Source organism: Ochotona curzoniae, unplaced genomic scaffold (genome assembly GCF_017591425.1).
Source record: "Ochotona curzoniae isolate NIBS_2020 unplaced genomic scaffold, NIBS_Ocur_1.0 patch82, whole genome shotgun sequence".
Taxonomy (NCBI): Eukaryota; Metazoa; Chordata; class Mammalia; order Lagomorpha; family Ochotonidae; genus Ochotona; species Ochotona curzoniae.
In genome coordinates, this window is record NW_024467064.1 from 192171 (window position 1) to 219269 (window position 27099).

The 27099-nt window shown below is 42.4% G+C and overlaps 1 protein-coding gene across 1 annotated transcript in view; it reads right to left on the reverse strand.

Moving 5' to 3' along the window:
- LOC121168269 (ADAMTS-like protein 3) overlaps nt 1–27099 on the reverse strand; it is a 306621-nt gene that overhangs the window by 180195 nt on the left and 99327 nt on the right. Inside the window, exons 6-7 of the mRNA XM_040998189.1 lie at nt 10643–10688; nt 2356–2592 (exon numbers count right to left, since the gene is read on the reverse strand). Coding sequence (XP_040854123.1) covers nt 2356–2592; nt 10643–10688 — 283 coding nt within the window. The remainder of the gene's footprint in view (nt 1–2355; nt 2593–10642; nt 10689–27099) is intronic.

Here is a 27099-nt window from a genome sequence, read left to right on the forward strand (position 1 = left end):
TTCACAATCCCTACTGCTCTATTCCCACCTTTCCTTCTCTATTCTTTATTCTCCTCATCCCTATTCATACCAGCCTGTTCATTCCTCACCATGATTAAGGGGTGAAATGGTAGCCCTTCCACCACTCCCCAAGAGACATGTCCACTTAGAACCTGTGGCTTCAGCTGTATTGAGGAAAAGTGTCTTTACCAATGCATATAAGTTAAGGATCTTGAGAAGCAATAATTCTGAATTTAAGCTGGACCTACATCCAGTGACAGGTGTCCTTACAGAAACAGGCAAAGGATAACAAGCACTTAGTCTAGGAGCTAAGACACCCAGGTAACACATCAGGATACGTGGGTACAATTTTCAGCTCCAACTCCTCACTCCCACTTCATGCCTATATGCCTTCATGAGTACAGGGGTCCACGCACTTGAGTAAGAGAGATTGGGTAGGCCCCAGAGGGAGACAGGTCAGTCTAGAACTGGGGTGAAAATGCTACAGTGAAATGCAGAAAGTAAAATGTGTGAGATATGATAGAGATGTCCTGATATTAGGAACACATAAACAAATACAGTGTGTGACTACCATATGATTTCAGAGAGTAACATTGGTCATCGTGGTACCACAGACAGGAAAAAGAATGACAATTAAACAAGTTACTGCACCCTGACAAGGATGGCTTCCTTTTATTTATTTATGGGTCATGTTGAATTGGAGGAGTCTATGAAAACTCCTGGGGAATATCAAGTCTGAGCTAGAAAAATGAGGATTGGAAGCTGGGAGAGAAATACAAAGAGGATGTCAAGAGATTTGAAAAGCCTCTTAACTTGCAAGTAACGAAGGTTGCTATTTTTCATCAGAGGGCAAGGAGAAATGGAAGAGAGCAAGACACATTATTTTTGTCCTCAGGGTGCTTGCCTTATGGGCTAGGAAAATACCATAAATCCAGTCTTCACACCAACAAGTATCTAATGACAAAATACCACAGGAGTGATGAGAAGGCATTAGAACACAACCAGGAGGACCTGACTTCAGTGCTTGCTCCAGCTCCTAACTCCAGCTTCCTGCTAATGCAGACCCAGGGAGGCACTGGTGACAGCTCCAGCAGTTGGAGACCTGGGTTCTTCCAGCTTTAGTCCTGGCCCAGCTTTAGCTGTTGCAGACATTTGGGGATGGAAACAGCACATGGGAGTGCTCGCTCACTCTCTCTCTCTCCATCATTCTCTTGCTCTCTCCATATCTCTGCCTCTAAATTTTAAAAGGGAAAGGAGAAATATAGACTCTCTGAAGCAAATAAAAATTGAGGGAATACATTGCTAGTATAACTGCCCAGTAAGACAAACTGAAAGAATTTCTTCAGAGAGATGGAAAAGTATATAGTTCAGCGACTTACACAAAGAAAGGAAGAGTGTCAGAGAAGGAATAAAGTAAAATAAAACTCTCATTGTTCTTATTTTTAATTGATATATCAGAAAACAGCTCATTCAAAATAATAATGCACCTATACAGAGTTCTAATGTCCTGGCCTCAACCTGGAGCAGCACTGGTTGTGAAGACTCTTTGGGAAGTCAACTAGTGAATAGATCTCTTTCTCTCCCTGCCTTTCCTTCTGTCTCTGCGCCAGTACCACAAGCACAGACTTAGCCACCGTCCTGGCCTCAGATGTTCATTGTTTTTTAAACCGTTTCTTTTAGAGATCAAAAGAATGGAGATGGAATTCTATCATTTTCCTGCCATCTTCACACCCTATCTCAGCCACCTGTCACAGAATGCCAAATCCTTACACTTGCTACTGGGGTTTACATGCCAGCCACCACTCAACACAGCCTTGCCACATGCTCTCTGAAAGTGCAGCTTGAAACATTCATGCTAGCTTCTTGGGAAACAAGTCATTGCTTCCAAAGACCCAAGATCATTCATTTATTTAAACAAGATAACTCGGAGATTCCAACCCTATGACTGCCTCCAAGGCAATGGTTCTCAAAGTGCTGCCTGGTTCAACAGCCTCAACATCTCCTGAAGACCAGTTAGAAATGCAAATTCTCAGACCAATGGACGGAGGGAGAAACTCTTGATGGGCCCAGCCCTTTGTATTACATCACAAGCCCTCCAGGGAACCCTGAGCACATTCAAGCTGGAGAAAAAAATGACCAATCTTGAAGAATCACAAAAGTCATGTGCAAGTATTAGGATCTTTTGATTCTACGTGGGCAAAATTTACAGTAGAGAAAAATGCCATATACAGGCATGGAACAGTCTCTCCAAAATATTTCTGGCCTTCAAAGGTGCCGACAGTTCCATCCACATAAGCAAAAGCACAGATAGAAAAGCATTCTTCTTCCTGAGAGTGGGAGGCAGGCATGCTTTACCTGACAGATGCCGCTGATACACATGTCCAGGGAATCAGTGTGACAACGGGTTCCATCCAGCACCTTGGGCGCCAGCTCCACCACCAGGTTCTGTCCTCGTGCATGGCACTTGAGGGCACAAGGCGCAGTGGGATCGTTGTATTTGGGGAGCCATTCATAATAGCGTCCCTGATATTGCACATCATTGTAAGCCGAGCACTGTTGGGCTCTGAAGTCTTCCACTTCCGGAGGGCAGTCCTGCAGGCAGAGAAGACGGGGTCACACATCCATGAGCTAGTGAGAGGGGCCAAAAGGGGCTGCACGGCATTCGCACGGCCAACCCACCCCAGCTACTCTCCCAGAAGTCACCCTATTTCTCCATTTTTAAAAGGGAATTCAAAGCCAAATCCACAGCTGTGAGTTTGGAATCTGCAACAGTGACGCAGATGGTTCACTGTCCCGTGTATTCTGATCACACTTCCACTCAGGCATTACCTCTCACCTCCAGTAATTACAATTGATAATATTAAAAAAGTGCCTATTTTTAAAATTTATTTACATTTTTACTGTCTTTTTACTGTCTTAGAAATAAGTTTTATTTTCTTTTTCTTAAATTTTTATTTTAATTTTTATTGGAAAGTCAGATATACAGAGACGAGGGGAGACAGAGAGAAAGATCTTCCATCCACTGATTCACTTCCCAAGTGGCCGCAATGGCCAGGAGCCAGGACTTTCATCCAGGTCTCCCACACAAGCAGGGTCCCAAGGCTTTGGGCTGTCCTTGACTGCTTTCCCAAGCCACAAGCAGGGAGCTGGATGGGAAGTGGAGTGGTCAGGACATGAACTGGCACCTATATGGCTTGTGGCCTCTCTGTATATCTGACTTTTCAATAAAAATAAACAAATCTTTAAAAAAATGTAAAGAGTAAATGGGACCAAAGTGCTGGCATATCATGCTGATCTTCTGCTTGTGGTGCCAGCATCCCATATGGGTACCAATTCAAGTCCCAGTTGCTCCATCTCCCACCCACCTAGGAAAGCAGCAGCAAACAGCCTTGCACCCAAATGGGAGATTTGAAGGAGGCTCTTGGCTTTTAGCTCCCAGCTTTACACCAACCAAATTCTGAGCACTGCAGTTCTTTGGGGAGTGAGCTGGCAGAGGAAAGATCTCTCTATCTCTTCCTCTCTCTCTCTCTGTATCTCTTTCAAACCAAATAATTAATCTTTACAAAAATGAGTAGCTAATGAAGACTCTCACATCTTTATACCAATTTTGACTATTTACCAAGGACTCGTTTCTGGGGAGAAAATGTCCGAATGTAGGTTTAATATTTTTCCAGGTCTGTTTGCGTTGTGTATCAATGCTTCAAAGACTTCTTGCTTTCTACCCTTTATTCATATCAGTTTCAATGTCTGTCCCTTATTACTTTTAGTACATGAAACCATTACACTGCTTGATGAAGTTATCAGCTCTTTAGTTTTTGGTTGGAAATATTTTCTCCCACTTAATTTTGCTTTTGGAACTTTGGGAAGCCAAGAAGTTTTAAATTTTTATGCAGTCAGCTCTATTAATATTTCCCTTTAAGGTTTGGCTTTAAAATGCTTCTCTAATTCTGCCCTGAGAACAGATAAACATTTGAGTTATTTTGCTGGTTCCTTTTAAGATGAATAACCATGTTTAATTCTTGATTATAACTGGACTATATTTAGACAAATGATGTGAAGCAAAAATCTATGTTTATTAGATTTTTTTTTTCTAACACAGAGAGTTACTCATAAAATTTCACCCAGGACTTCTAAAACATAATTTCTTTCATTTCTCTCCTATTTACTACTTGACTTCTACATTTTCCTGGGTTGTGTTTTTAGATTTACAAACTGCCTCAAATCCTTTTTTGGAAATAGGCAAGCCATAAGCATAATATAATTAAGAAGCTTTCCTCTGGGATTTCTTGTGTTATTGGGTTGTAAAACATTCCCCAATCCTATATTACATTCACATTTTTGTTGTCTTACAAGATCACATCTTAATTCAGGCCACACCTATGGAAGCAAGTCAAAATGAAAAGGAGCTGAAATTGGACAAACATTTTTCTGTTGAAATTAGGATGTGGTCCACGGTCTGGCCACTGGAAAGATCATCAATGAGAAATTGGTAACAGCTCCTCTGTCTCTACTTTTCTGTATGTCCGACTCTCTGAAGTCAAAGAGAAATACATAGGAGCGCAAGTAAGCAATAACTTTTGCATAAGGGTCATGGACATGACAGCCGACTCTTAATAAAGAGTTACAGGAGCCAGCATTGTGGTACCTAGCGGGCTGTACTGCTGCCTGCAAAAGCCAGCAACCTATGAGAGTTATGTGAGCACTGGTTCAAGTTCCAGCGGCTCTCATTCCCAACCAGCTGTCTGTTGACGCACCTGGAATGGTAGCAGACTTGACCCAAGAATTTGGGCCCCTGAAAGCCATGTGGAAGATCTCAATGGAATTCCAGACTCCTAACTCCAGCCTGCCCCAGCCTCAGCCAGTGCTGCCATTTGAGGAGTGAAGCAGCCAATGGGAAGATCTCTCTAACTCTCTCCCTACTCCCTCTTTAATTCTTTCTTTGAAATAAGCAAATCTCTTTTTAAAAAATTAACAAGAGTTAACTAACGGAAGGCAGCTCAGGATGTCGCCTGAACTCAGTCCTTACTGCAAGAGTAGCTATGTATCTACCTGTGACAAGCCTCTTTGGCCACAACTGACCACCTAGAGTCACACATCTGGTCCAATCTTCCTTGGGAATTTGCAATTGCAAAAGAAGGACTGTGGCTGAGATGTCACATCAGTGTGGGGCCGAGTTGACTGCTTCCTTCATGAAATGTGTGTTGAAGCAGAGGCAGCCAGTTCCCTCAGCAAAGCCACACACACCAGACGAAAAGCAGCAGGAATGACGGTAGCCCATATACCTCAGTCGGAGTCAGGATGCTGCATTCCTCACCATCTGGCTCCTTCCTCCAGGCCCTCAAGGCTTGTTCACGCTTACCTTCCACTACGTGCACACACATCCACACAGTGAATCCATGCTTCTTAATTAAGCTCCTTGAGCAGGCTTCTGTCCCCAGCCTGTGATGGCCCCTAACACAGCCTCCTATCTGGGTAACATGGTCTAGTGCACCAGCGTGATTACTGAGGTTCTCTTTCCCCATCATCCCTTGGATGAGGTAGGACAGGCTTACCATCATCCCTCACTTTATACATGGGAAACCCTGTGATCTAGGAAATGTTTAATCATTGGCCAAAAACACAACAGGGCTGTAACAGAATCAGGTCTGACTCCCAAATTAACAAGTTCTCCATTCCACAATATTTCTTTCTGATGGCCATGGGGATACTGATTACTTACACTCAAGATCGCTCTTTACTTCATATTCTTCCAATGCCAACACTAAACCTGCTCAGGCTGACTTACTTGAAAGCTGTGTCCTGTCTTGAGATAATGGAAGGATTCTTGCACCCTCCACAATCTGGTTAACACTTAACAAACTCAAGCATGAAACACTCTCCTGATTTTCTCTTCCTAGGGAACATTTCTTCATATCAAGTCAGCTGAAGGAAACTAATTTAGTAAGTGCGCCCTCTGATCTTTTCCCTAGCTTCTCATACTCTGTGCCATTGACTGAGTCTGCTATTTTTTTTAAGATTTATTTATTTTTATTACAAAGTCAGATATATAGAGAGGAGGAGAGATAGAGAGGAAGATCTTCCATCCGATGATTCACTCCCCAAGTGAGCACAACAGCCGGTGCTATGCCGATCTGAAACCAGGAGCCAGGAACTTCCTCCAGGTCTCCCACACGGGTGCAGGGTCCCAAGGCTTTGGGCCATCCTCTACTGCTCTCCCAGGCCACAAGCAGGGAGCTGGATGGGAAGTGGAGCTGCTGGGATTAGAACCGGCGCCCATGTGGGATCCCAGCATTCAAGGCGAATACTTTAGCTGCTAGGTCACACCACTGGCCCCCGAGTCTGCTATTTTATATGTGATGTGGCATCTATAGGCACCAAACACACTGATATGGTATGTTAAAATTGGCATTTGAAGACTTGAAATAGAACTGCAATGACGCTAACAAAAACATCATCCAAGTGTCAAAGAATAAAACCGGTTTAGAAAGGATTAGAAAGGAAAAAATAAATCCTAGCTCAGCAAAATCAGATTCTGACTTGAAAGAGATAATGAACAGATCTAAAGAAGTGTATCTCAGGAGGTGATATGCAGCCTGTCCGGGGGTGGAGGGGGAAGCCAAGGAGAAGGAGGAGAAGGAGGAAAAGGTGGATGATCTTTCCGGATGCTCTACTCCTGACCTCCTTTTCATTTTCCTATTTCTAAAACTATGGATGTGTAAATCCATAAGGAAAAGTGAAGCCAGGGCAGGGGATTATCTAACACAACGAGAACAGGAAGAACAGGTCTTTATCTAAGAAACTATTTACATGATAGGATTAAATTAGACATTTAGTTAGCTTCCCCCCCACAGAATAATCAGTCAGAGAAAACACTCCTCTGATAAAAGCAAATTTAGACATTTATTCTTTTCTATGCAAGTTACAGTATGAGCTAAATTTTGTGATCCTTTTGTAAAAATGGATGACAAAGTTTCCAGCATAAAAATAAATTCTTGCAGGTGGTCACCTTAAGCTTGAGTTAGCAAATAAGGCCTGTGGAAAATTAAACTCTCCAATGGAATTGAACAGATGTGGGATATACCTTTTTGGGCAAGATATGGAAAGAAACATGGCCTAAAGAGAAAAAGCAGAAATCCATTGAGTAGCTGTGCAGGACAGCACACAGGTCCTTCCCCATCCAAAGAGAACTGAATGCCAGACCGCATCAGCCAGCTTCTAGAGGTCCGAAGGGGAGTGACCAGAAAAAGGTGACATTAGGAGGAGGGGGTAGCCTGCAATTGTCAGCATAAGGGTGAAAGTTGGCAGCTGTCTCCCAGAGTTGGAGCAATGATGGTGGAAAGAACCCTCTATGATTGACTGTCAGAGAGTGGTCATCTGTGAGCATCAGGGCACGAAGGAACCTTCAGGGGTCACATCAAATGTGTACTCTCCAGGACAGCCACCTGGGATCCCAGAGAACCTTCTGTGCAGAGCTAATAGGACTTCCCTGTATGCTCACACAAAAGTAGGCTCATGGGAAATGGTGTTGGAGTGCAGCCCCCTATGAGCCTCTGTTTAAGTTCCTCTTGCTCCGTTTCAAATCCAGCTCCCTGCTGATGCCCCTAAGAAAGCAGTAGTATATGGATTGAGTACTTGAGCCCTTGACAACCAAAGGCCAAACTCAGATGAAGCTCCTGGCTCCTCACTTCAGCCTGGCCCAGCCCCAGATAGTATAGCCAGTTAGGGAGTTAAGCAGCAAATGAAGACCTCTCTCCAACTCCCTCTCCCTTGTATGTCACTCTGTCTTTCAAGTAGATAAAATAAGAATTTTTTAAATGTTCATGCTACAAGATCACTCTCCCCGGGTAAGGTAGTCCTCATTTGGAGCATCTGAGGAACAGAATCATTTCTAATCTTGCATTTATTTATTTATTTATTTTAGTGCAAAACGTTTCCATGGACATTATCAACTGAGCACCTGAAAAGTGAACATTAGAAATGTCTGTCATGCTCAGAAAGTTTTGGATTCTGGAGCATATCTGGATTGGGGAGTTTTGGATTATATTTGCCCAATCTGTAAACCCACATTGGACTACTCCCCCTCTACTTCTTGGAGCCTTTCCTTTAATCCTGCAGAGGTGGAGGATCTGTTTCTGCCAAGGGCCATGACCATCCATGGGCCATACCACATTTTCAGCCCCTTGGCTGCATCCCAGCAAGGCAGACAGCATCAGGACAAGGTTCCCTAGACAGTGGGACAGAGAGGCAGAGTGACTCAGGGACCAGATTTGGTCAGAACAGCTTGCTCATATAAGAACCCATTCACTCCATGAGATCAACATTGGTCCCACCCAAGGGCTTGAGTCCCTGTGACATAATTTCACTAGGCCCCACTTATGCTTTAAAAAGAAAAGAAAAAGGTGAAGACAGGGTTAAGGAGAGATATCTCACCCAAGTGTCCACAAAGACTGATGCTGAGTGGCAGGAAACCACTTACTGGAGCCAGCATCATGGCCTCCCAGGTCTGCACCAGCAGGAGGCTGGAGTCCACAGCAGAGCCAGAACAAACCCAAGCCTCTGATGTGAAAGGCGAGTGTACTGCAAGGTTAAATCTGCATGCCCCCTCCACACCACTGCCCACTGGGCATCAAGCTTGCAACACAAGAATCTTTGAGTGACATCCTTTCATGCTGGGAAACCATAGCAGACGGTGCCTTCGAATTATCACTCTGCTCCAGCTAATGCCCCAATCGTTCTTGTGTCAGAGGGGCTCAGGAGTATGATGCCACACACAGCATAGAGACAAAAGGTCATCTACTAAAACGAATGCATGTTAGATGCAACAGGTTAGGGCTTTGGTGGCCTTGAGTCAAAAAATGATGCCTTCTCCCACCACCAGGCCCATAAGTTTGAGGTTCCCTACAGTCTCTTCCTTGCGTGGGGAATGTCCAAGACACAAAATCATTTCGTCTGGCCTTGCCAAGGCAACCATTAGGTACGTCTAGTTCTCTGGGATAAATGCTTAGGAGTTGTATGGTAGTTGTATGTGTATTATTTGTGTATTATTTTAAGAAACTGCCTGCTTTTTTTTTCTCTCCCCAGAGTTGTTGTACCATTGTATATTCCCACCACAGTTTCTCTACATTTTATCATGCACATTTCCGTGCTACAACACTTGTCCTCCCATTAATTTTAGAGCAGATCTCAAAGCAGGGTAAGTTGCAAGGGCAAAAGATGGGTTACATAATTATAAAGGGGCCCAAGAGGACCTGAAGGAACACGTTAGTTTAACCAAAGAGCAGCCACATCTGTGAGGCAGAAACTGTCAGAACTGGTGAAGGTCAATGCCAGGTTGGGCTTGCTCCTCGCGGTCTACCTTTGCACCCAGGCCACTGTGTCTGCCTCCAACGCCACACTCTATTCCAGCTCATTTAATTCAACACAAACACATGAGGCTTCCATTCTGGTCCGGGAGATAGGAAACCATTCACTCTGTTTCAGATTTACACTTAAGACACAACTGACAAAAATTTGGCTAGGCCAACCGTTTCCCATTCATCTAGGACAGAGAATGAAGAAGGATAATGTCCACTAAAATGAAACTTTTAAAATAAGTGAGTGTGTGGACATTTGGCCAGGCTTGTAATGCCCCAAGTTAGAACATCCACAGCCCATAAGAGAATGCGTTGGATGCCCTGCTGGCTCGACTCCTAATTGTAGCTTCCTTATAACAAGACAGGACCCTGGAAACATCAGGTGACGGCTCAAGTGCTGGGGTCCCCTGTCACCCACATGGGAGCCCACTCCCAGCTTTAGCCCAGTCCAGCACCAGCCACGGCAGCCATTGGCACAGGGTCTAGTACGCAGGAGTGCTCTCTCTCTCTCTCTCAGCCCCTCTCTGCCTTGCAAATAAAAATGAAGGAAAAAAAATAATATATCTACTACATTAAAATGAAATCTCCAGATTCTCAGATTTTACTGTGAATTCCTGTTGCTGATTCTGGTATGCATCGCTAATGAGGAAACTGTCTTAGAAGGAAAGCACAAGGTTGGCATGTTCCTGTTTGTAAAATAAAATACTAGCTGACTTTTGTTTTTCGTGTTTGATTGAGGTATAATAAGAATGAAGGTGTATAAACTCCCCCAATTTTAGTTAATTTTCTAATGAAAACACCTGGAGTGCCACTAATAGATTTTGCAGTGGGAGCCCTGGGTAGTTTGGGGAAATAGCAGGGAAAGCTAATCCTAGTTCAATTCCATGTTCTTCTTAGGTGACCTTTGAAAAATCATTTTCCTTCAGTCCCTTCATTTGCAAATAAGAAAAAACAACATCTCGTCTGCCCACATCTTGGAGGTCGTGTGTATTATGTACTGTTTTCATGAACGCTGCAATTATTACAGACCACATTACATCATAAATATGAGATGGCCTAAAAATAGTGAAATGAAAGGTATTAGATATACAAAGATTTTTGTCAGCTAAAGAAATATTCAAGGCTCCCCAAAGTTTACTGAGAGAACATTCACTTGACAAACTCCACTGTAATATTATAACTTAAAGCATTGCATTTAGTTTTAAGGTTTTTTTTTAAATGGTTTTATGTTGACGTCTGAATGTTTTTTAAAACTTTGCATGCTTAATGTTTTTCCTTATAGGACTTACATGGTTGCTGCAAGTCTTGTATCGAATATTCTGCCCTTCACAATTCCTAAAGGAAAAGAAAACAATATTGATTTTGTAGAGGTAGCAAGCAAAAACAAAAAAAAAACAAAACCTTGTTTTAAAGCATACCCAAAGCCCTGGTTTCCTGCAAAAATCTTCCCAGCACACTTTTCAAAGGCTCAAAGTTTAAATTCTAAGAAACTGACTTTCACTGACCATGATCAATGTGCCCAAGGAGTCTCATGGAAGGATCGTAGTCAAGAAAGAGACATATTTCCCCCAAACTCTTCGGAGACGCCTTGTTTGCATTTCAACATGTTCTGCTCTGTTATTTTGCCTCTGAACTCCTTGGATTTCCTTCATAGCTTGCTTTTCTGTGATTCTTAAAGGGAAGATAGGAATAAAGCATTTGTCTATCACAGGCCCCTAGAGAGTGTCTGTGCCCGTTCGCTGCAGCTGTCTCCTGTTTAGTATGACTGTCTCTGTGAGTCAATTACTTGAGGAACCAGCACATTAAGCCACTGCCTGTGTCTGACAGGAGAGTGCCACTTGGAGTCCCACTTGCTCTGCCTCAAATACAGCTCCCTGGGAAAGCAGCAGATGACAGCCCACATGCTTAAAGCCCTGCCATCCATGGGGCAGACCCAGATCGAGTTCCAGGCTCCAAGATTTCAGCCTGGCCCAGACCTGGCTTTTATAGCCTTTGGGGGAAACGAACAGCAGACAGAGGACATCTCTATCTCTTTCTGGCCCTCTGTCTTTCAATAAATAAACACATCTTTAAAAATTGTGTTTAGACAATGCTTCTTTCTTATTCCAGCCATCAGCCTTATTGAATGGATGTTACAAAATAGTGTTAAGACAGTTTCCTTGGGATGCCCATGCTGGTGGGTGTAAAAGATGCTCTAAGGTTGACTACCACATGACCTGCCTCCTGGTCCAGCCGTCAGCTCTGGGACCTGCCACTCACTCACTTTCCAGGCAGACTTCATGAGTGCTGAAACTCTATCAAGGAGGTGCTTTGTTTAGTCCAAAACTTGTTGTTCTGTATTTTTGCATACTCCCTAAGAATAATTGCATCTTTCCCATTTTTTCAACAAGTCGCATGTTTTTCTTCTGGTCATTCAAATGGAAAATAGAAAACAAGGTCAGCCTTCAGGGATGAAAAGTTGATAAATAGTATATTATTTTTCAAATGGATCTGGGGATGCAATTTTTGACTGCTGTGATTTTTTAAAAAATATATTTATATTTATTTGAAATGCAAATTTATTGAGAGAAGGAGAAATGCAGAGAGAGATCTTCCATCCACTGGTTCACTCCCCAAATTGCTATAACAGCTAAGGCTGGGACAGACCAAAGCTGGGAGCCGGGGGCTTCTTCTGGGTCTCCTATATGAGTACAAGGACCCACAAACATGAGCCATCCTCCACTACCTTCCCAGGCCATAATCAGGGAGCTGGATTGGAAGCGGAGCAGCCAGGACACATAACGGCACCCATAAGGGATGCCAGTGCCACAGGTCAGGCATAGCCTGCTATACCACTGTGCGGCCCCATTGGTGTGATTTAAATATGAGCCTACCCAAAGTGACTGATAGAGCCAGTGATATATACCTCACTGCATGTGGTTTCCAAAGAGCCTATGCTTACTGTGTAAGTTAAAACCAGAAACCTGCTAAGTTGGAAAATTAGTCATTAAAACACCCATCACCAAGACTTTTAATATTCCAGCATTTAATCTTTTTGCCATGATTTCTTTACAGAGTTAAAAATCATACTGCCAACACTTCTTCCTATTTTCTTTAATCTAAAATAAACATTTAATTGGCAATTTGTTGAGAAAATTGTTTTAATGATTACATCGTAGACTATTAAACAGACTTCTTTCATAATTTTCAGTTTAAACCTTTTGAAATTCTGGTTAAAATAAGCATAACACCCAACCAATCATTTTGCATCTTTAAGCAATTTTGTGTTTAAATTCAGTATAGTCACATGTTTATGCAGGGGTTGCCTTTTCTAAACAGTTATATCACATTTCTTTTTTCCCTAGAATTTTGAAATTGATTTACACTAAAATCCACCTTGGAGGGTATACAGATTTATGAGTACTGACAATCCATATGGCTTGTTTGGACTATTAGCACAACCAATACTAAGAACATGCCATCGCCTCTTAAAAATTACATCCTGAAACCTTCCCCCCTCACCACCCTCACCTCCTGGCACTACTGTGTTTTCTGTTTCTGTAATTTCACCTATGAAAATAGGACAATGAAGTAGATAGCCTTTTGAGACTAACTTTTTTTTTTATTGGAAAGTCAGATATACAGAGAGGAGAGACAGAGAGGAAGGTCTTCCATCCGATGATTCACTCCCCAAGTGAGCGCAACGGCCCATGCTATGCCGATCACAAGCCAGGAGCCTCTTCCGGGTCTCCCACGCGGGTGCAGGGTCCCAAAGCTTTGGGCTGTCCTCGACTGCTCTCCCGGGCCACAGGCAGGGAGCTGGAAGGGAAGCGGGGCTGCCAGGATAGAACTGGCGCCCATATGGGATCCCGGGCGTGCAAGGTGAGGACTTAACCACTTGCACCACCGCGCCCGGCCCGAGACTAACTCTTTATACATACTGTTTAAATTTCAATCTTGTTGCAGGGCTCGGTGATTTTTCTCCTTCTCAATTGCCGAGTAACATTCTATTGTTCACACTAATGTGTGTAAGCATTTGTCTATTAATTGGCCAGCTAGCTATTTGAGTTGCTCTTCGTTATAAACAACAATTTTTAGAAACATGTACAATTATAAAGAAAAACTTTGTAATTCTAGAAACAGTCACATACAGGTAAACACAAGTTTTCATTTATGTAACATCTAGAAAAGGGATTGCCCAGTCTATTCCTTTTTGAAGAATATTAACATGTTTTGCTAAACATTATGTTTCCATTTTGTTCATGCATGTACTACATATCTAGAAAGTGGTAACAAATTCTAGTCCTTTTGTAGAATGCGTTTGTGTGATTTTTTTAATCCTGATTGGCAAAGGTACATTTCATAGTTTGCTTTTTTAAAAACTAGGCGCTGGCTCGAGTACCCCTGAATCTTTGTTCAAAGACAATGCACTAAGATATGCTGTTCCTAGATGGTCTCTTCTCAACACTGTAGACTTATTTCATCGATGGATGGCATCTGGACTTGCAAAGGAGAAAGAAGCTTGATTTCTTAACATTTCCATTCCAAGTGATTGTCAGAATGTGTCTATTCCTGTAGTTCCTTTTCACTAATTTGATAAAAATGGTGGGACCTGTTGAATGGAACTGAAGACTTTTCAGTGCTGCTGAATATTCTAGGCTCATGAATTTGATTATGACTCTTGTTCTAGAGTAATAATCATGGCTTTCTCGTTTATATGGTTTCCTATAACCAGCCAGTTCATTGAGTCTAGTTGAGCTGGAAATCCTGTAGCCCTGCATCTAACTGCGGATTTGACACATCAACCTTCTCAGGGTGCATCTGTCTCATCAGGCCCAGGAGCATGCTAAGCCCCCACCCTTTATGTTTGTGAGATTAGGGTACTACCTTTCACCCCATTAAAGATGTTGAAAACCTGGAAGAGATCTCTCTTGTCCAAAGACCATGCTTCAAAGTGATGCTTTCATTTTCTCTCTCCTCCACGGACAATTCCCCACATAGGGAGCCCACACACATACATGAGTGCATGTTGATTCCCTCACTGTTAAATAAATCCTGTTCTCATTGGTGTAATATACCAATTTCAAGCATTCTACCTCTGCTTGAAACCCATCTCTTTGGAGGCAAGGACCTGGGACAAAAGTTGAGTTATTCAGCCCCATATTACATGTGTCTCCTTTATTTGACCTTTTCTCATCTTCCCAAGAAATCCCCTAGAGCTCTTCCTTTACAGGGCAGATTTTATTTTACTGGAGTGAATCTTTTTTCATTGTATCTTATTGTGTCTGATACATTTCTTAATTTTTTTCTATTTATTTCAGAGGCAGGCAGACATAGCTTCCATCTGCTGATTAACACCTCAAATGCCCTCCATCATGGGGCCAGGCTGGCACCAGGAGTCAGAAACTCAACACAGGTCTCTCACGTGGCTGGCAGGGACCCAATGATCTGATCTCTCGCCAGTGCTTCCCAGGCTATACATGAAAAGCCAAGACTCAAACTCAGGCACTCCAAAACAAGATGCAAATGTCCACACTTGCAGTGTTTTAACCACCAGGCCAAATGCCTGCCTCCTGCATACTTTTTAATGCTAGTACCTGGCTTGCTTTCTTTACACTCCTTCTCAAATTCATCCCTTTCTACTTCTACTCACATTATTTTCCTCACTTTTCTGTTCCAATTACTACCTAAATTCCCATTTTCCTTTTGTCTTCTGATTTCTGGAAGGGAAAACCCATAATTGGATTAAGAAGACTTTGGGGAAAAGGAGTTAGAGAGTAAAAGAAAACACCATCAGAGTTACCACAAATGAAATGAAATTAACACATGAGAGAGTTACTGGTAACCCCATGATTAGAGCTGCACACACAATTCACATTAGCAAAGACATGAAGTCAGTCCAGATGTTCACTGACAGAAACTATGGTATACACACACTATGGAGTACTATTCAGTCACTAAAAAGGAACCACATTATTTTGCAACCAAACAGAAGCACTTATAAACCATCCTGCTTGGTGAAACAAGTCAATCCCCAAAAGACAACTATCATGTTTTTTTTCTGATATGTGGTAATTAATATAGACTCCAAAAAACGTGTAGGAATGCCAACGACATTTTGTGATGTCACTTGTTTTCAGCATTTGCTTATACTCTTGTGGAATTGTTGTCTTTCTACTTTGTACTTCTTGAATGCCATGGTGAGTGGTGTACCAAGCCTGTGGCTTACAGAATGAATTAAAATTAAGATATTACAGAAATTAATGGAAAGAAGGAATGAGACTGAAGGAGGGAGTGAAGCGAGAGAAGAGTATGTTATCTTCTTAGAGAACTGAACCTATGAAATACATTAAATCTATTCTCTTTACATTAATAAGATGTAAACAAAACTGCCTCCACAAGCATGACCTAGAAGGGAGTTAAATTTCCAAGCTTGAAAAGCAGACCTTATGTCTAATTAGCTGTTCCTTTTAAATATACTGCTCTTGATTTGTGGCTGAGAATGTCACAGTGGGTTGGCCAAGCCTTAATATTTTGTAACACTGTATGTGTCCATTTTAAAAAAAATCTGACACAGGCACATCATTGTGAGACTTATTAAAATCTTGGTAGATCAACTTCCAATTTTAAACACTCAAACAGCACCAACTTGAAGGTTGACAGGAAAACTACTGGGGCACAGAAGCCAGGGGGAAATGACTCCATTCTAACTGGCCATCAAGAGCTCAGCACGCAGTGAGGCCATTCCCTGACATGACCGGTCTCATTTTGCTTATTATGTGTGGATAAAAGAAGAAAGCAACAGGAAAAGTGGGAGGGTAATTTCAATTACTTGGCTTGTTTTGGAAAAGCCCCAACTGAGAAAATCTGCTAGCAGATCAGGTAAGTGAAATCCAACAGCACTTTCCATAGGGCTGACTGACAGCCCTGAAAACTCCGATTCCAATTTCCGGAGTTGGGGGCGGGTGGCACCCAAATTGGAGAGACACACTTTAATAGCCTTTGAATTGATTAGCAACATTGGAGTGCGAATCTTGGAAAACCTTTTTCAGAAGCTTTCGAGGGGGGAACAATGATTTAATTTTAGCTATTTAAAATAAAAAGTCATTTTTCGTAAGCACAGTTATGTTGAAATAAAGGGTTTTTTTAAAAGATTTATTATTATTATTATTATTATTGGAAAGGCAGATATACAGAGAGGAGAGACAGAGAGGAAGATCTTCCGTCCGATGATTCACTCCCCAAGTGAGCGCAATGGCCGATGCTATGCCAATCCAAAGCCAGGAGCCTCTTTCGGGTCTCCCACGCGGGTGCAGGGTCCCAAAGCTTTTAGCTGTCCTCAACTGCTTTGCCAGGCCACAGGCAGGGAGCTGGAAGGGAAGCAGGGCTGCCGGGGATAGAACCGGCGCCCATATGTGATCCTGGGCGTGCAAGGCGAGGACCTTAACCACTTGCACCACCGCGCCTGGCCCAAAGTTTTAAAAAGCAAAAGGAAAAAAAAACCATTTAAAAAAACAAAGATTAAAAAAAGAAGAAGACATACCCATTGGACGCATCTATGGATGGGTCTCAGGCTTCCTGGGTAAACCATGAAGCCATGATTTACACTTCAATGTCACCTGCAGTAAGTTGAGCATCCAGGGGTCGCTCTCTTGCATGGTCAGTGTTTACCCTGAGAATGTAACCCTACAAAGCACACCTCCACTGCAGCCTCCACTAGAACTACAGTAAAGCAAGATGGTAAATGGGAGCAGGTATTTGGCCTAGTGGTTAAGGCCCCACCTACAACGCCCACATCCCGTATCAGATTGCCTGAGTTGGAATCTCAGCTTTGCTCCCTTCCAGCTTCCCGCTGATGCAACATCTTAGGAAGCAATGGCTACAGGTACTTTTGTCTCTGTCCATTCCTATTGGAGACCTGGACTGAATTCCTGGCACCCGGCTCCAGCTTGGCTTTCCCAGCATTTGGAGAGCAAAACAGTGCATGTGAGATCTCTTGCAATTTCTTCTCCCTTGTATCAAAATAAAGTATATATATATATACTTTTATATGGTCTAGAAAGCAAAGAATTTTACTTCAAGGATTCTCCAAACACAAAGCACAGCTTTAGTCTCATGCTTTTCACATCAGCTTCTTCTGTAAGATGAACCCACTGTGTGTCAGCACATGAACCCAGAGCTGTAGAGGTAGCATTCTCAACTCCCACTACAAGTCAGTCTTCAAATCTTCCAAAGCCAACCACGTGGTCACCTTTTTAAACACTGTTTTCACTTCATCCAACCAAATTGATACTAAATCCACTGACTGGTCTCTGTTGATGTTAACATGCTTCGGTTACAATTTAGCTTGAAAAGGAATGACTACTTTATGAAACAGGCATAAAATGAAATGCAAGCTATTTTAAAGTTAAGGACATTGGATTCTTAATTCCCCAGGCAGGAACCTGCCAGCTTATTCTGGAAATAATTCCGTTGGCCCAAGGAAAACTGAGCTGCAGACATATTACTACAAGTTTTTAATTTTATTCTAATTAGTGTATGCAAGAGCTAATGGTTATCAGGAGGATATGAAAATTCAAGAACATGCTTTCACAATTATGTATTTTCTCCCCATTACAACATTCGCAACACCCTGAAACTGAAGATTTTCAAGCCATACATTTGTGAATATATAAAAAACATATGTTGATTTCACATGAGGATACATTTAAGACATTAATAAAATTTCTCTGGAGTTCATAGCTCTATAATTTATTATATTCATTTGATATATTCACTCAAATACTCGTATCATTAAGACTAAGAAGCATGTGTTTTGAAGAATAAAAATATATTAAGTTTTAAAAATAGTAGTTAACTTAAACCTGTGTTTCCCATGACTAGAATATCAAGTTACACATTTCTGCAAAAGAAAAGAGACATTCTGGCTGGCACATGGTTTGCAGTGTGAAAGAACTGAGTGCGTATTTAAATGCAGTCAAACTCTGAAATAACTTCACCCACCACAAAATACATGCGCAGCAATGCCACATCAGTCCCCTTCCCTAAGTCATAAATTTAAGGAGCGCCAATTAAAGGAGAAGGCACACAAGTGCTTTAGAGAACCTTGGGATGCTTTTGTGTTAAAGTCTCCACATTCCTTTTCCAAAGAAAAAGTGACCACAAGCACTCAATGTTGATGGAGATTTAACAAGTCTCTAAGACTGTCCAAGGATAAAGAGAACTGATAAGCCTCCTAAAGGAAGCAGATTTCCTTAAAAAAAAAAAAACAAAAAAAACAAAGAACTTGAAAAATTACAGTCAATATTCTTAAAACGGCCATGAGTCAGGAACAATCAAGATTTGTGTCTGCTGGAAATATGGGGAGTAGGAATACGCAAGCTATTAACTTGCTACCTTTCTTTGCAGTCAACTTGATTGCCTCTTTATGCAGAAAAATGAGGTCAGTCTCATAGACATGGGACAAGTGGATGTGGCACAGCTCTGGCCACATGCCAGTTACCAAGCTGAAAAGGGATTTACTGTAAATACTGGGGAACATACAATTCTCTCACTTAGTTTTTAAAATACATATTTATAATATATATATTTGTCTTCAGTTTGCTTTCTGGTCTCCATGCTTGAATTAGAGAAGCTCATGGGGAGGGGAAAATTTGGACATGTTCAGACCTTGACAAAGCAAATTTCAGGCCAAGGAATCACACAAAATCCAGACTGAAAACTATGTAAGTCTCACAAAATGAACAATTTAGGCCAGTACTACTTCAGAAAGGGAAGAGGCAGATGCGTAAATGTTGGATTAAGGTGGAAACCAGATCCAATCATGGTGTGTTGAGACAGGGCCTTTGGGAAAGTGACTGAACCAGGTGGAACAGGTTGTCAGGGCACAGCCCATGATCAATTGTGATGGCTTTATAAGGCGACAGACCCTGAAGGACAATGGGGCGTGGCTCTCCATGATGGCATCTCTGAACTGCTCCATCACTGCCAGCCTCACCAGATGTTTAACTAACAAGGCTGCCCCACACTGGACTGTGCGCCCCAACTCATAGGCTGAAATGCGCTTTCTTCTTTCCTACGTGGCTCCACGAGGGTACTTCAGTTCATGGAACAGGAAAGCAGACATGAATACATCTCTTCTGTACACTGCCTTCTAAGGCTAGATATTTTGGCACAACTTTCTGCTATGTCTCTTGGTAACGAGGCTGCAGCTTGATTTGTTTCCTTTCCTGATTACTTGTTAAGAATGTCCATCTTGACAGCTGTAACCTTAATTCACTCATTGCATGGTTCCATAGTAGCCCAGCTTATAAAGCTATTGCAAATATGAATTGATGTATGCTTAATTTTCCTAAACACTGATGAAGATTTAGGTGGGTTGCAAATGTTAAGCTGCACCCACAGTTCTGGCCATGAACAATCCTACATTGTCACCTTAGGTGCATCTACATGTGTTTCTCTGCTTTCCTCCACTGCTTCCCCAGGCCACAGGCAGGGAGCTAGATGAGAAGTGAAGCAGCCCGGACGTGAACTGGCATCCTGGCGCTTGCCAGAAGTGGATTAGCCAATTGAGTCATCGCATTGGACCCTAAATCTTGCTGTTTATAGATAGGCTTTAATCAGCTTGTAACTCTTTGAATTGGTATGTCATATTTTTCTTTAGAACGTCAATAAGCTCATGTAAGCCCCTGTATTGGTTATCTATTCTTCCTTCACTGATTTAGGACACCACCTTCAGCACCCATCCCAGTCCTATCCGTGTGTATTTCTGCTTCTGGGCTCTTTGTCACCTGGGCCTGCTTGTGTCCAGGCCACCTCTACGTTTAAATGAACAGCATCTTCATGTTTAATCAAGTCCCCCATTTTATTCTATCTCAAAATTGCTTTCATTACCTTTGTAATTCTCTAAGACTCAGAACTAAAATTAAAATTTCAAGGTTAATTTATGAGGAAATTTGTCATTTTTGTGACACTGATACCTTCTAGTTGCAAACATATATTTCTCCCTGCACTGAAGTGTGCTATATGTCTTGCATTAAAGATCCTGCACATTTCTTATGAAGAAATCATCACAAGTTTCCATATGTTTTGTTAGTAGCGTAAGTGATATATGTTTGAAGCTTTGCTTCTAAATAGTTTTTGCCTCTATGTAGGAACTCATTTGCTATTTGGGCATTATCTTTGCTTTTGGTTATCATTAAAGAGCTCTTTTAAAAGTTGTTGTTTTAAGCACAGGTGCTTTTGGGTTTTCTAGCTATACTACCAGTAGTCTCCTAATAGGGAGAGCTATTTTTTCTTTTCCAAATGTTACCTAATTTTTTTTTCCCTAGCATCACTGGCTAGAAATACAAGTACAGGAACAAATTTAAACAAAGACAGCAGGCATTCTGATTTATACTTAATGTTAACAGAAATGCGATCGAGCTATCATTGTGGCCTAACATGCTAAGCTAGCATCTGCTATGCCAATAGCCCACACTGACGTCACTCTAAGTCCCAGATGCTCTACTTCTGGTCCAGCTTCCTTCTAATGACATAGGAAGGCAGCAGACAGAGCCCAAGGACCCGTATCAAAGACCCAGATGAAGCTCCCGGACTTGGCCTGACCTAGCACCAGCCATTGCAACTATTTGGGGAGTGAGCCAGCAGATGGAAGATATCTCTTTCTTTCTGTATCTTTACCTCCACCTCCCTCAACTCTGACTTTCAGATAAAACAAATCATTAAAAAAATAATGAAAATGCAGCGACATTTTACTGTGAAGGTTTATGTCTACTGTATATTCAAAGTATACCTCTATTCTTAACTTTACTAAACTTCTTTTAAATTATGAATTCATATTCATTTTGTCAAATGCTATTTGTGCCATGCATACAGAAAACTATGACTCTCCTCCCTTTCATCAGCGATGCTGCGCCTGCTTATGCTTACTTTGGGACAATATTTCCTGTGTGTGATGTATTTTTAGATTGCAGACTTATCCTAAGCTGGGCTCCATGAACAGGAGCCCTGTGCAGCCCCGTCTATCTCTCCAGAGCTCTCCCTGCCACCGGCTACTGAGGACTTTTACAGGCTACACGAACACATCTCCTGCTAAGTTTTCATCCCACGGTTTCCACAGAGCACATGGAGGCTCATATAGTCAGCTTAACATTTACACAACTCAACACATGGCACTTCAAATCCTTGAGAAAACACATCCATTGTTACAAGGTGGTGGGGGGGGGTAGTCCCATTCACAATTTAGACCAAGGTATTTAAGTTCCCAACGCTGCTGTAATAGTTTATTTCCTAGTCCACTGGATGAGTTGGTGTGGGAATCTCAAGGGTCCTGCTTTTCTATTAGAATTGCAATTTCTGTACTGGGCCCAGGACACTAGGACTCAATCTCCTGAGCTTCCAAGGAATTAAAACTCAACAGCCTGGCTAAAGAGCTGATAAATCCCATCTCTGTCACCAGAGGAACACAGGACTAGATATGCAATTACTGATTTGGCTTTCAATTCCTTCCTTCCTTCCTTCCTTCCTTCCTTCCTTCCTTCCTTCCTTCCTTCCTTCCTCCCTTCCTCCCTTCCTCCCTTCCTTCCTCTCTCTCTCTCTCTGAAGTTCACATAGGTTTAGTTTTATTTTTTAAGTCTCTACTTTGTATTTCTGTATTTGCTTTTGACAAGCAGAGAGACAGAGAATTCCCACCCACAGGTTCATGCTCCAATGCCAGGAACTAGGTCCAGGTCTCCACGAGGGTGACAGGGAAGCAGCTACCACCACTGACTTACAGGGCCACTGACTTACAGGGCATGCACTAACAGGAAGCTGGGATAAAGAGTAGAGTCAGATATCAAACCCAGGTATCGGAGGGCAATGTGGACATCCCTTACCATTAGGCTGGATGGATTCAACCAGCGCTACTTTTCAAAGAATTACTGTCCTATCTTACCATGAATCTGTAGGTTTTGCTTTTCTTTTTTAAAAATAGTATCTCTCTCTCTCTCTCCCTCTCTCTCTCTCTCTCTCTCTCTGTCTCAGAGGAGGAGGAGGAAAGACAAAGAAGAAGATTCCCTGACTGCTGATACACTCCCCAAGTGGCTGCAATGGCCAGAGCTGTGCTGATCCGAAGCCAGGAGCCTCTTTCAGGTCTCCCACATGGGTGCAGGGTCCCAGAGGTTTGGGCCATCCTTGACTGCTTTCCCAGGCCACAAGCAGGGAGCTGGATGGGAAGCAGAACTGCCTGGATTAGAACTGGCGCCTATATGGGGTCCCAGTGTGTGCAAGGTAAGGACTTCAGCCACTAGGCCACCACGCCAGGCCCAGGAATAGCATCTTTTGTCAATGGAGAGCACATGCATTGGTAAGACATAAGGAAATGGATCCCATGTTGCATTTACTCAGTTTCTCCCAATGACAGCAGCTTGCAGATTCTAGCGCATAACACAACAGCATACTGACATGAACACAGGTAAAGTGCAGAACATTGCTGTCATCGATCTGCCCTGCATAGCTGCAGCTCCTCCCTCCCACCTCACCTGCCTCCTTACCACCTGGCAGTTACTCATCTGCTCCTCATTACCATAACTGGCATCTTGTAAAGAATGTTGCACAGGTAGAATCACGTGGCATGTGACCTCCTTTGAACTTCTAATTCTCTAAAGATTCTCCAATGTGTAACAGCATTTTGTTTCTTTTTTATTGCCGCATAGTGTTCCACGGAATGGATATACCACGGTCTGTTCAACTCTTCAAAACAAGAGGAACACCCAGGTTGTTTCCACCTTGGGTTCTTAAGAGTCCAACTCCTCTAAACGCTCATAAACAGGCTCTTATGTGAACCCAGGCCATCATGTGCAACCGATGCCTGGGAGCTGTGTGGCAATTGCAAGCATATGCAGAAACTGTCTGTTTTCTGGAGTAGCTGCACCGTGGCACATGCCACCAGCAGTGTATCGCTCAGTTTCTCTGCATCCTGCCAGCATTCCATGCTATCCCCTTTTTCTTGCCATTCTGATGGCCATGGTTTCACACTATGATGTCAGTGTGCTTTTCCTTAGCCATGTTGAACATCGTTCCACATGTTTGCTTCTTTTTTTTTTTAAGATTTATTTTTATTATTTTTTTTTTATTGGAAAGGCAGATATACTGAGAGGAGAGACAGAGAGGAAGATCTTCCATCCGATGATTTACTCCCTAAGTGAGCGCAACGGCCCATACTATGCCAATCCGAAGCCAGGAGCCTCTTCCGGGTCTCCCGCACGGGTGCAGGGTCCCAAAGCCTTGGGCCGTCCTCGACTGCTTTCCCGGGCCACAGGCAGGGAGATGGATGGGAAGCAGGGCTGCCAGGATAGAACTGGCGCCCATATGGGATCCCAGGCGTGCAAGGCGAGGACCTTAACCACTGCGCCACTGAGCCGGGCCCTACATGTTTGCTTCTTAATTGCTGTTAATTTGAAGTATAGATAGTATTCTTTTGCTAGGTATAGAGATTTCAATTATTTCCTCCCACTGACGTTTATGCCTTTATCGATATACTACTTTAATGACCACAACCATGGAATAAGATAATATCAAATAAACCGATTCCACCCATTGCATTCTTTCTCTAGAATTCCCTAGAATTCTAGAATAATTTTGTTTGCACACAGGCACCGTTCTTGTTGGAATTTTTAGAGACATTGGATCAAGCTTATAAATGAGGGCATTCCAAAATAAAACAGGAAAAGACCGCAAAGGGCAATAAAATGGACTAGAATTAGCACATGTCTTGCAAATCAGGCTCACTGTTCCTTTCTGTAATATACACAGACAAGGATCTGAAGCTCAGGAAATGTCTTTAGCATGAAACAACACCACACACACACAAGCCAGAGACTTGGAAAGGGGTGAGACTGTGCAAGCAGAAGAAAACCTCTGCCCAAAAGTTTTTTCACATCTTCAGATAGGAAACAGAAAGTACGCATCTGGGAACTAGGAACCAAATGCTATTTTTAAAACTCTAAGGAACAAAAGGTACCTCAGGGGAAAAAAAAGACAGAAACATAAAATATTTAGTAAGAAATCTGGAAAATCAGCTAAGTCAATGTCAACCAGAAAGCAAGACAAATAGACAAAGATAGAAAAATAGAGGATCTAACATCTGAATAATAGGAGTTTCAATAAGCAATCATACAATAAAATTTAAAAAGAAGAAACTTCTGAGTTCAAGAATGGAAAGGAATGAATTTTCCTTTTCCTAGTGGAGAATCCATTGAGTGTCTAATACAATGGATGGATATAAATCCACAGCTGGCAATGCCTCGTGCCCTCATTTCCTACATCCCTCAGCTCATTCTCAGTTGCTCCACTTCCCATCCAGCTCCCTGCTTGTGGCCTGGGAAAGCAGTCGAGGACAGCCCAAAACCTTGGGAACCTTGCACCCACGTGGGAGACCCAGAAGAGGCTCCTGGCTCCAGCTCCTGGGTTTGGATCGGCACAGCTCTGGCCATTGCAGCCATTTGGGGAATGAATCTCCTCCTTTCTGTATATCTGACTTTCCAATAAAAATAAAACAAATCTTTTAAAAAGCTGTCTTTAAAAAAATCACCAAAAAGTAATAGATCAGGGGAAGGGGCAGGGGAAGAATTGTCCGGAATCTTGAAAACCGTTCCCACATACGGAAAAGAAAGACGATACAAAGGCTAAATAGAGATAATATAACAGGAAACTGAACAGCTAATTGATGTTCATACAGAAAATACCAGAATCAATGGGTAGGAATAAATAATGAGTGATACAGTAAAAGAAAAATGCCCAATATCAGAAAAGGATCTAGCTCTACATTACAGAAGTGTTACCATGAGCCAGGAAGATACAAATCAAATGACAGGTAGACACAGCTTTGTCAACACTTCCTCGCAAAGAAAATGCTGTAACCTTCAAGATTTTTCTTGGCATCTGACTCATCTAGAAAAGATCAAAAAGGTAATAACACCGTGCATGAAGAATGAAGAATTTAAGAGGATGAATGTCTCCCAAGAATGTTATACTCAAATAAGCCCTTCACTGTTTACATGTGGAAGCTAAGAGAAAGGCATTTTCGGGTATAGGAGAACTCGTAAAGTTTAAGACCCACGCATTTATTCTGAAACAAAAAAAAAGGTTATGATCTTGCTCCTCCAAGTGTGGTCCCTGGGCACGCAGCACTGACACCCCTTTGAAATCTGTAAGGAACCTGAATTCTTGGGCCCCCTCCAGAGCGCTAGTGCCTCAAAGTCTACAGTTTTAACAAGATTCCCAGGTGATTCATATGCACATTAAAATTCCAGGGCGCAGCCCGAAAAAGGGTTTCTGCCAACAAAAGGATGACTCAAAGCGCAGAACTGAAAAGGCTGACAATAAGCCTTGAAGTTAGGCACATGCACACAATTAAATTTTAACAGTGGTTTGAAACATGATGGTGAAATAGAAGATAGAAAAGAAAAAAAAAACTGTCAAAAGAAATGGGGAGAAGCATCCCAAATTCCAATCACAAAATCATATAAATGGGAATGAGGAACAAAAGCAAAAGAAATTCACCATCTTACACAGGGAGAAATCAAAAGACGCCATCATCAACACTGCTCATCAAAAAATAATTATTCAAATGTGGTTTTTAAGACATCATACATTCAAAACAAGCCATGAACATAATTGCAAATCACTAGAGGTAACAGGATAAAAGAAAAGCATCAAAGAAAAGAAAGTTTTAAAATATAGATGGTAATCTAAGCACATATGTTGAACTCTTCCCCCTGACAAATTTCCTAATGAAAGGGCTGGTCTTCTGGTGTAGCAAGCTAAGCCTCTGCCTGCCACACAAGCATCCCATAAGGGCGCTGGTTTGTGTCTCAGCCACTCCACTTTGATTCCAGGTTCCTGCCTGTGGCTTGGGAAGGCAGCAGAGGATGGCTCAAGTGCTTGGGACCCTAAACCCACGTGGGAGACCGGGAGGAAGACTCTCAGCTTTGGACCAGTTCAGCTCCAACCATTGTGACGATTTTGGAAGTGAACCAACCAATGGAACATCTTTCTGTTTTCTCTGTAATTCTACCTTTCAAACAAAAATAAATCTCTCTTAAAAAGCAAAACACAAATTCTTAGAAAAGGCTCAACACCGTTTATGAATAAATGAATACCTGCCTATAATATCTGGAAATTCATAGAGGCTACACACAAGCTAAAACTTCAAGTCATGTTTGCTCTCTATTGAGTAAGCAAGACTGAATTCAAGGAGAGCACAGAAACATAGCATTCATTGTACACAAAGGCGATGCCCTACCCTGGGGCCAGAGGAAGAAAGACAGAAAGCAAAATTCACCCATCCCCTTTAAACTAAGAGTGAGTGAGGTGGCAGCCAATCACTGGCAAGCAAGAGCAGGAAGGTGGCTAGTGCAGGACAGGCTGTTCATTAAAGATGCAGGAGAACCCACCAGTCATGCTTGGCAGGGGCGGGGAAGCAGGTGCAACAGGCGGTCCCTGAACGACACAGTGTCTATATTCGGTGAGGTGTTCAAAAGGAATAGGAAACAATGGAGGTAGTACATAGACTGTTTTCAAACAAAGGAAAACTACTCCCCCGCCATCCCAGACAGGAAAGATGTGGCTTAACACAGACAACGTGAATTCCACCAACTGAGTTTCCTGGTCACCCCATGGAAGGATGTAAAGCTGCAACAGACCCAAAGCTGTGATTCTGCCCAGAAGCAAGGGCGTTTTCTCCCCCACAGTTAACACTGTGTTAGGAAGGGAACGGGCTACA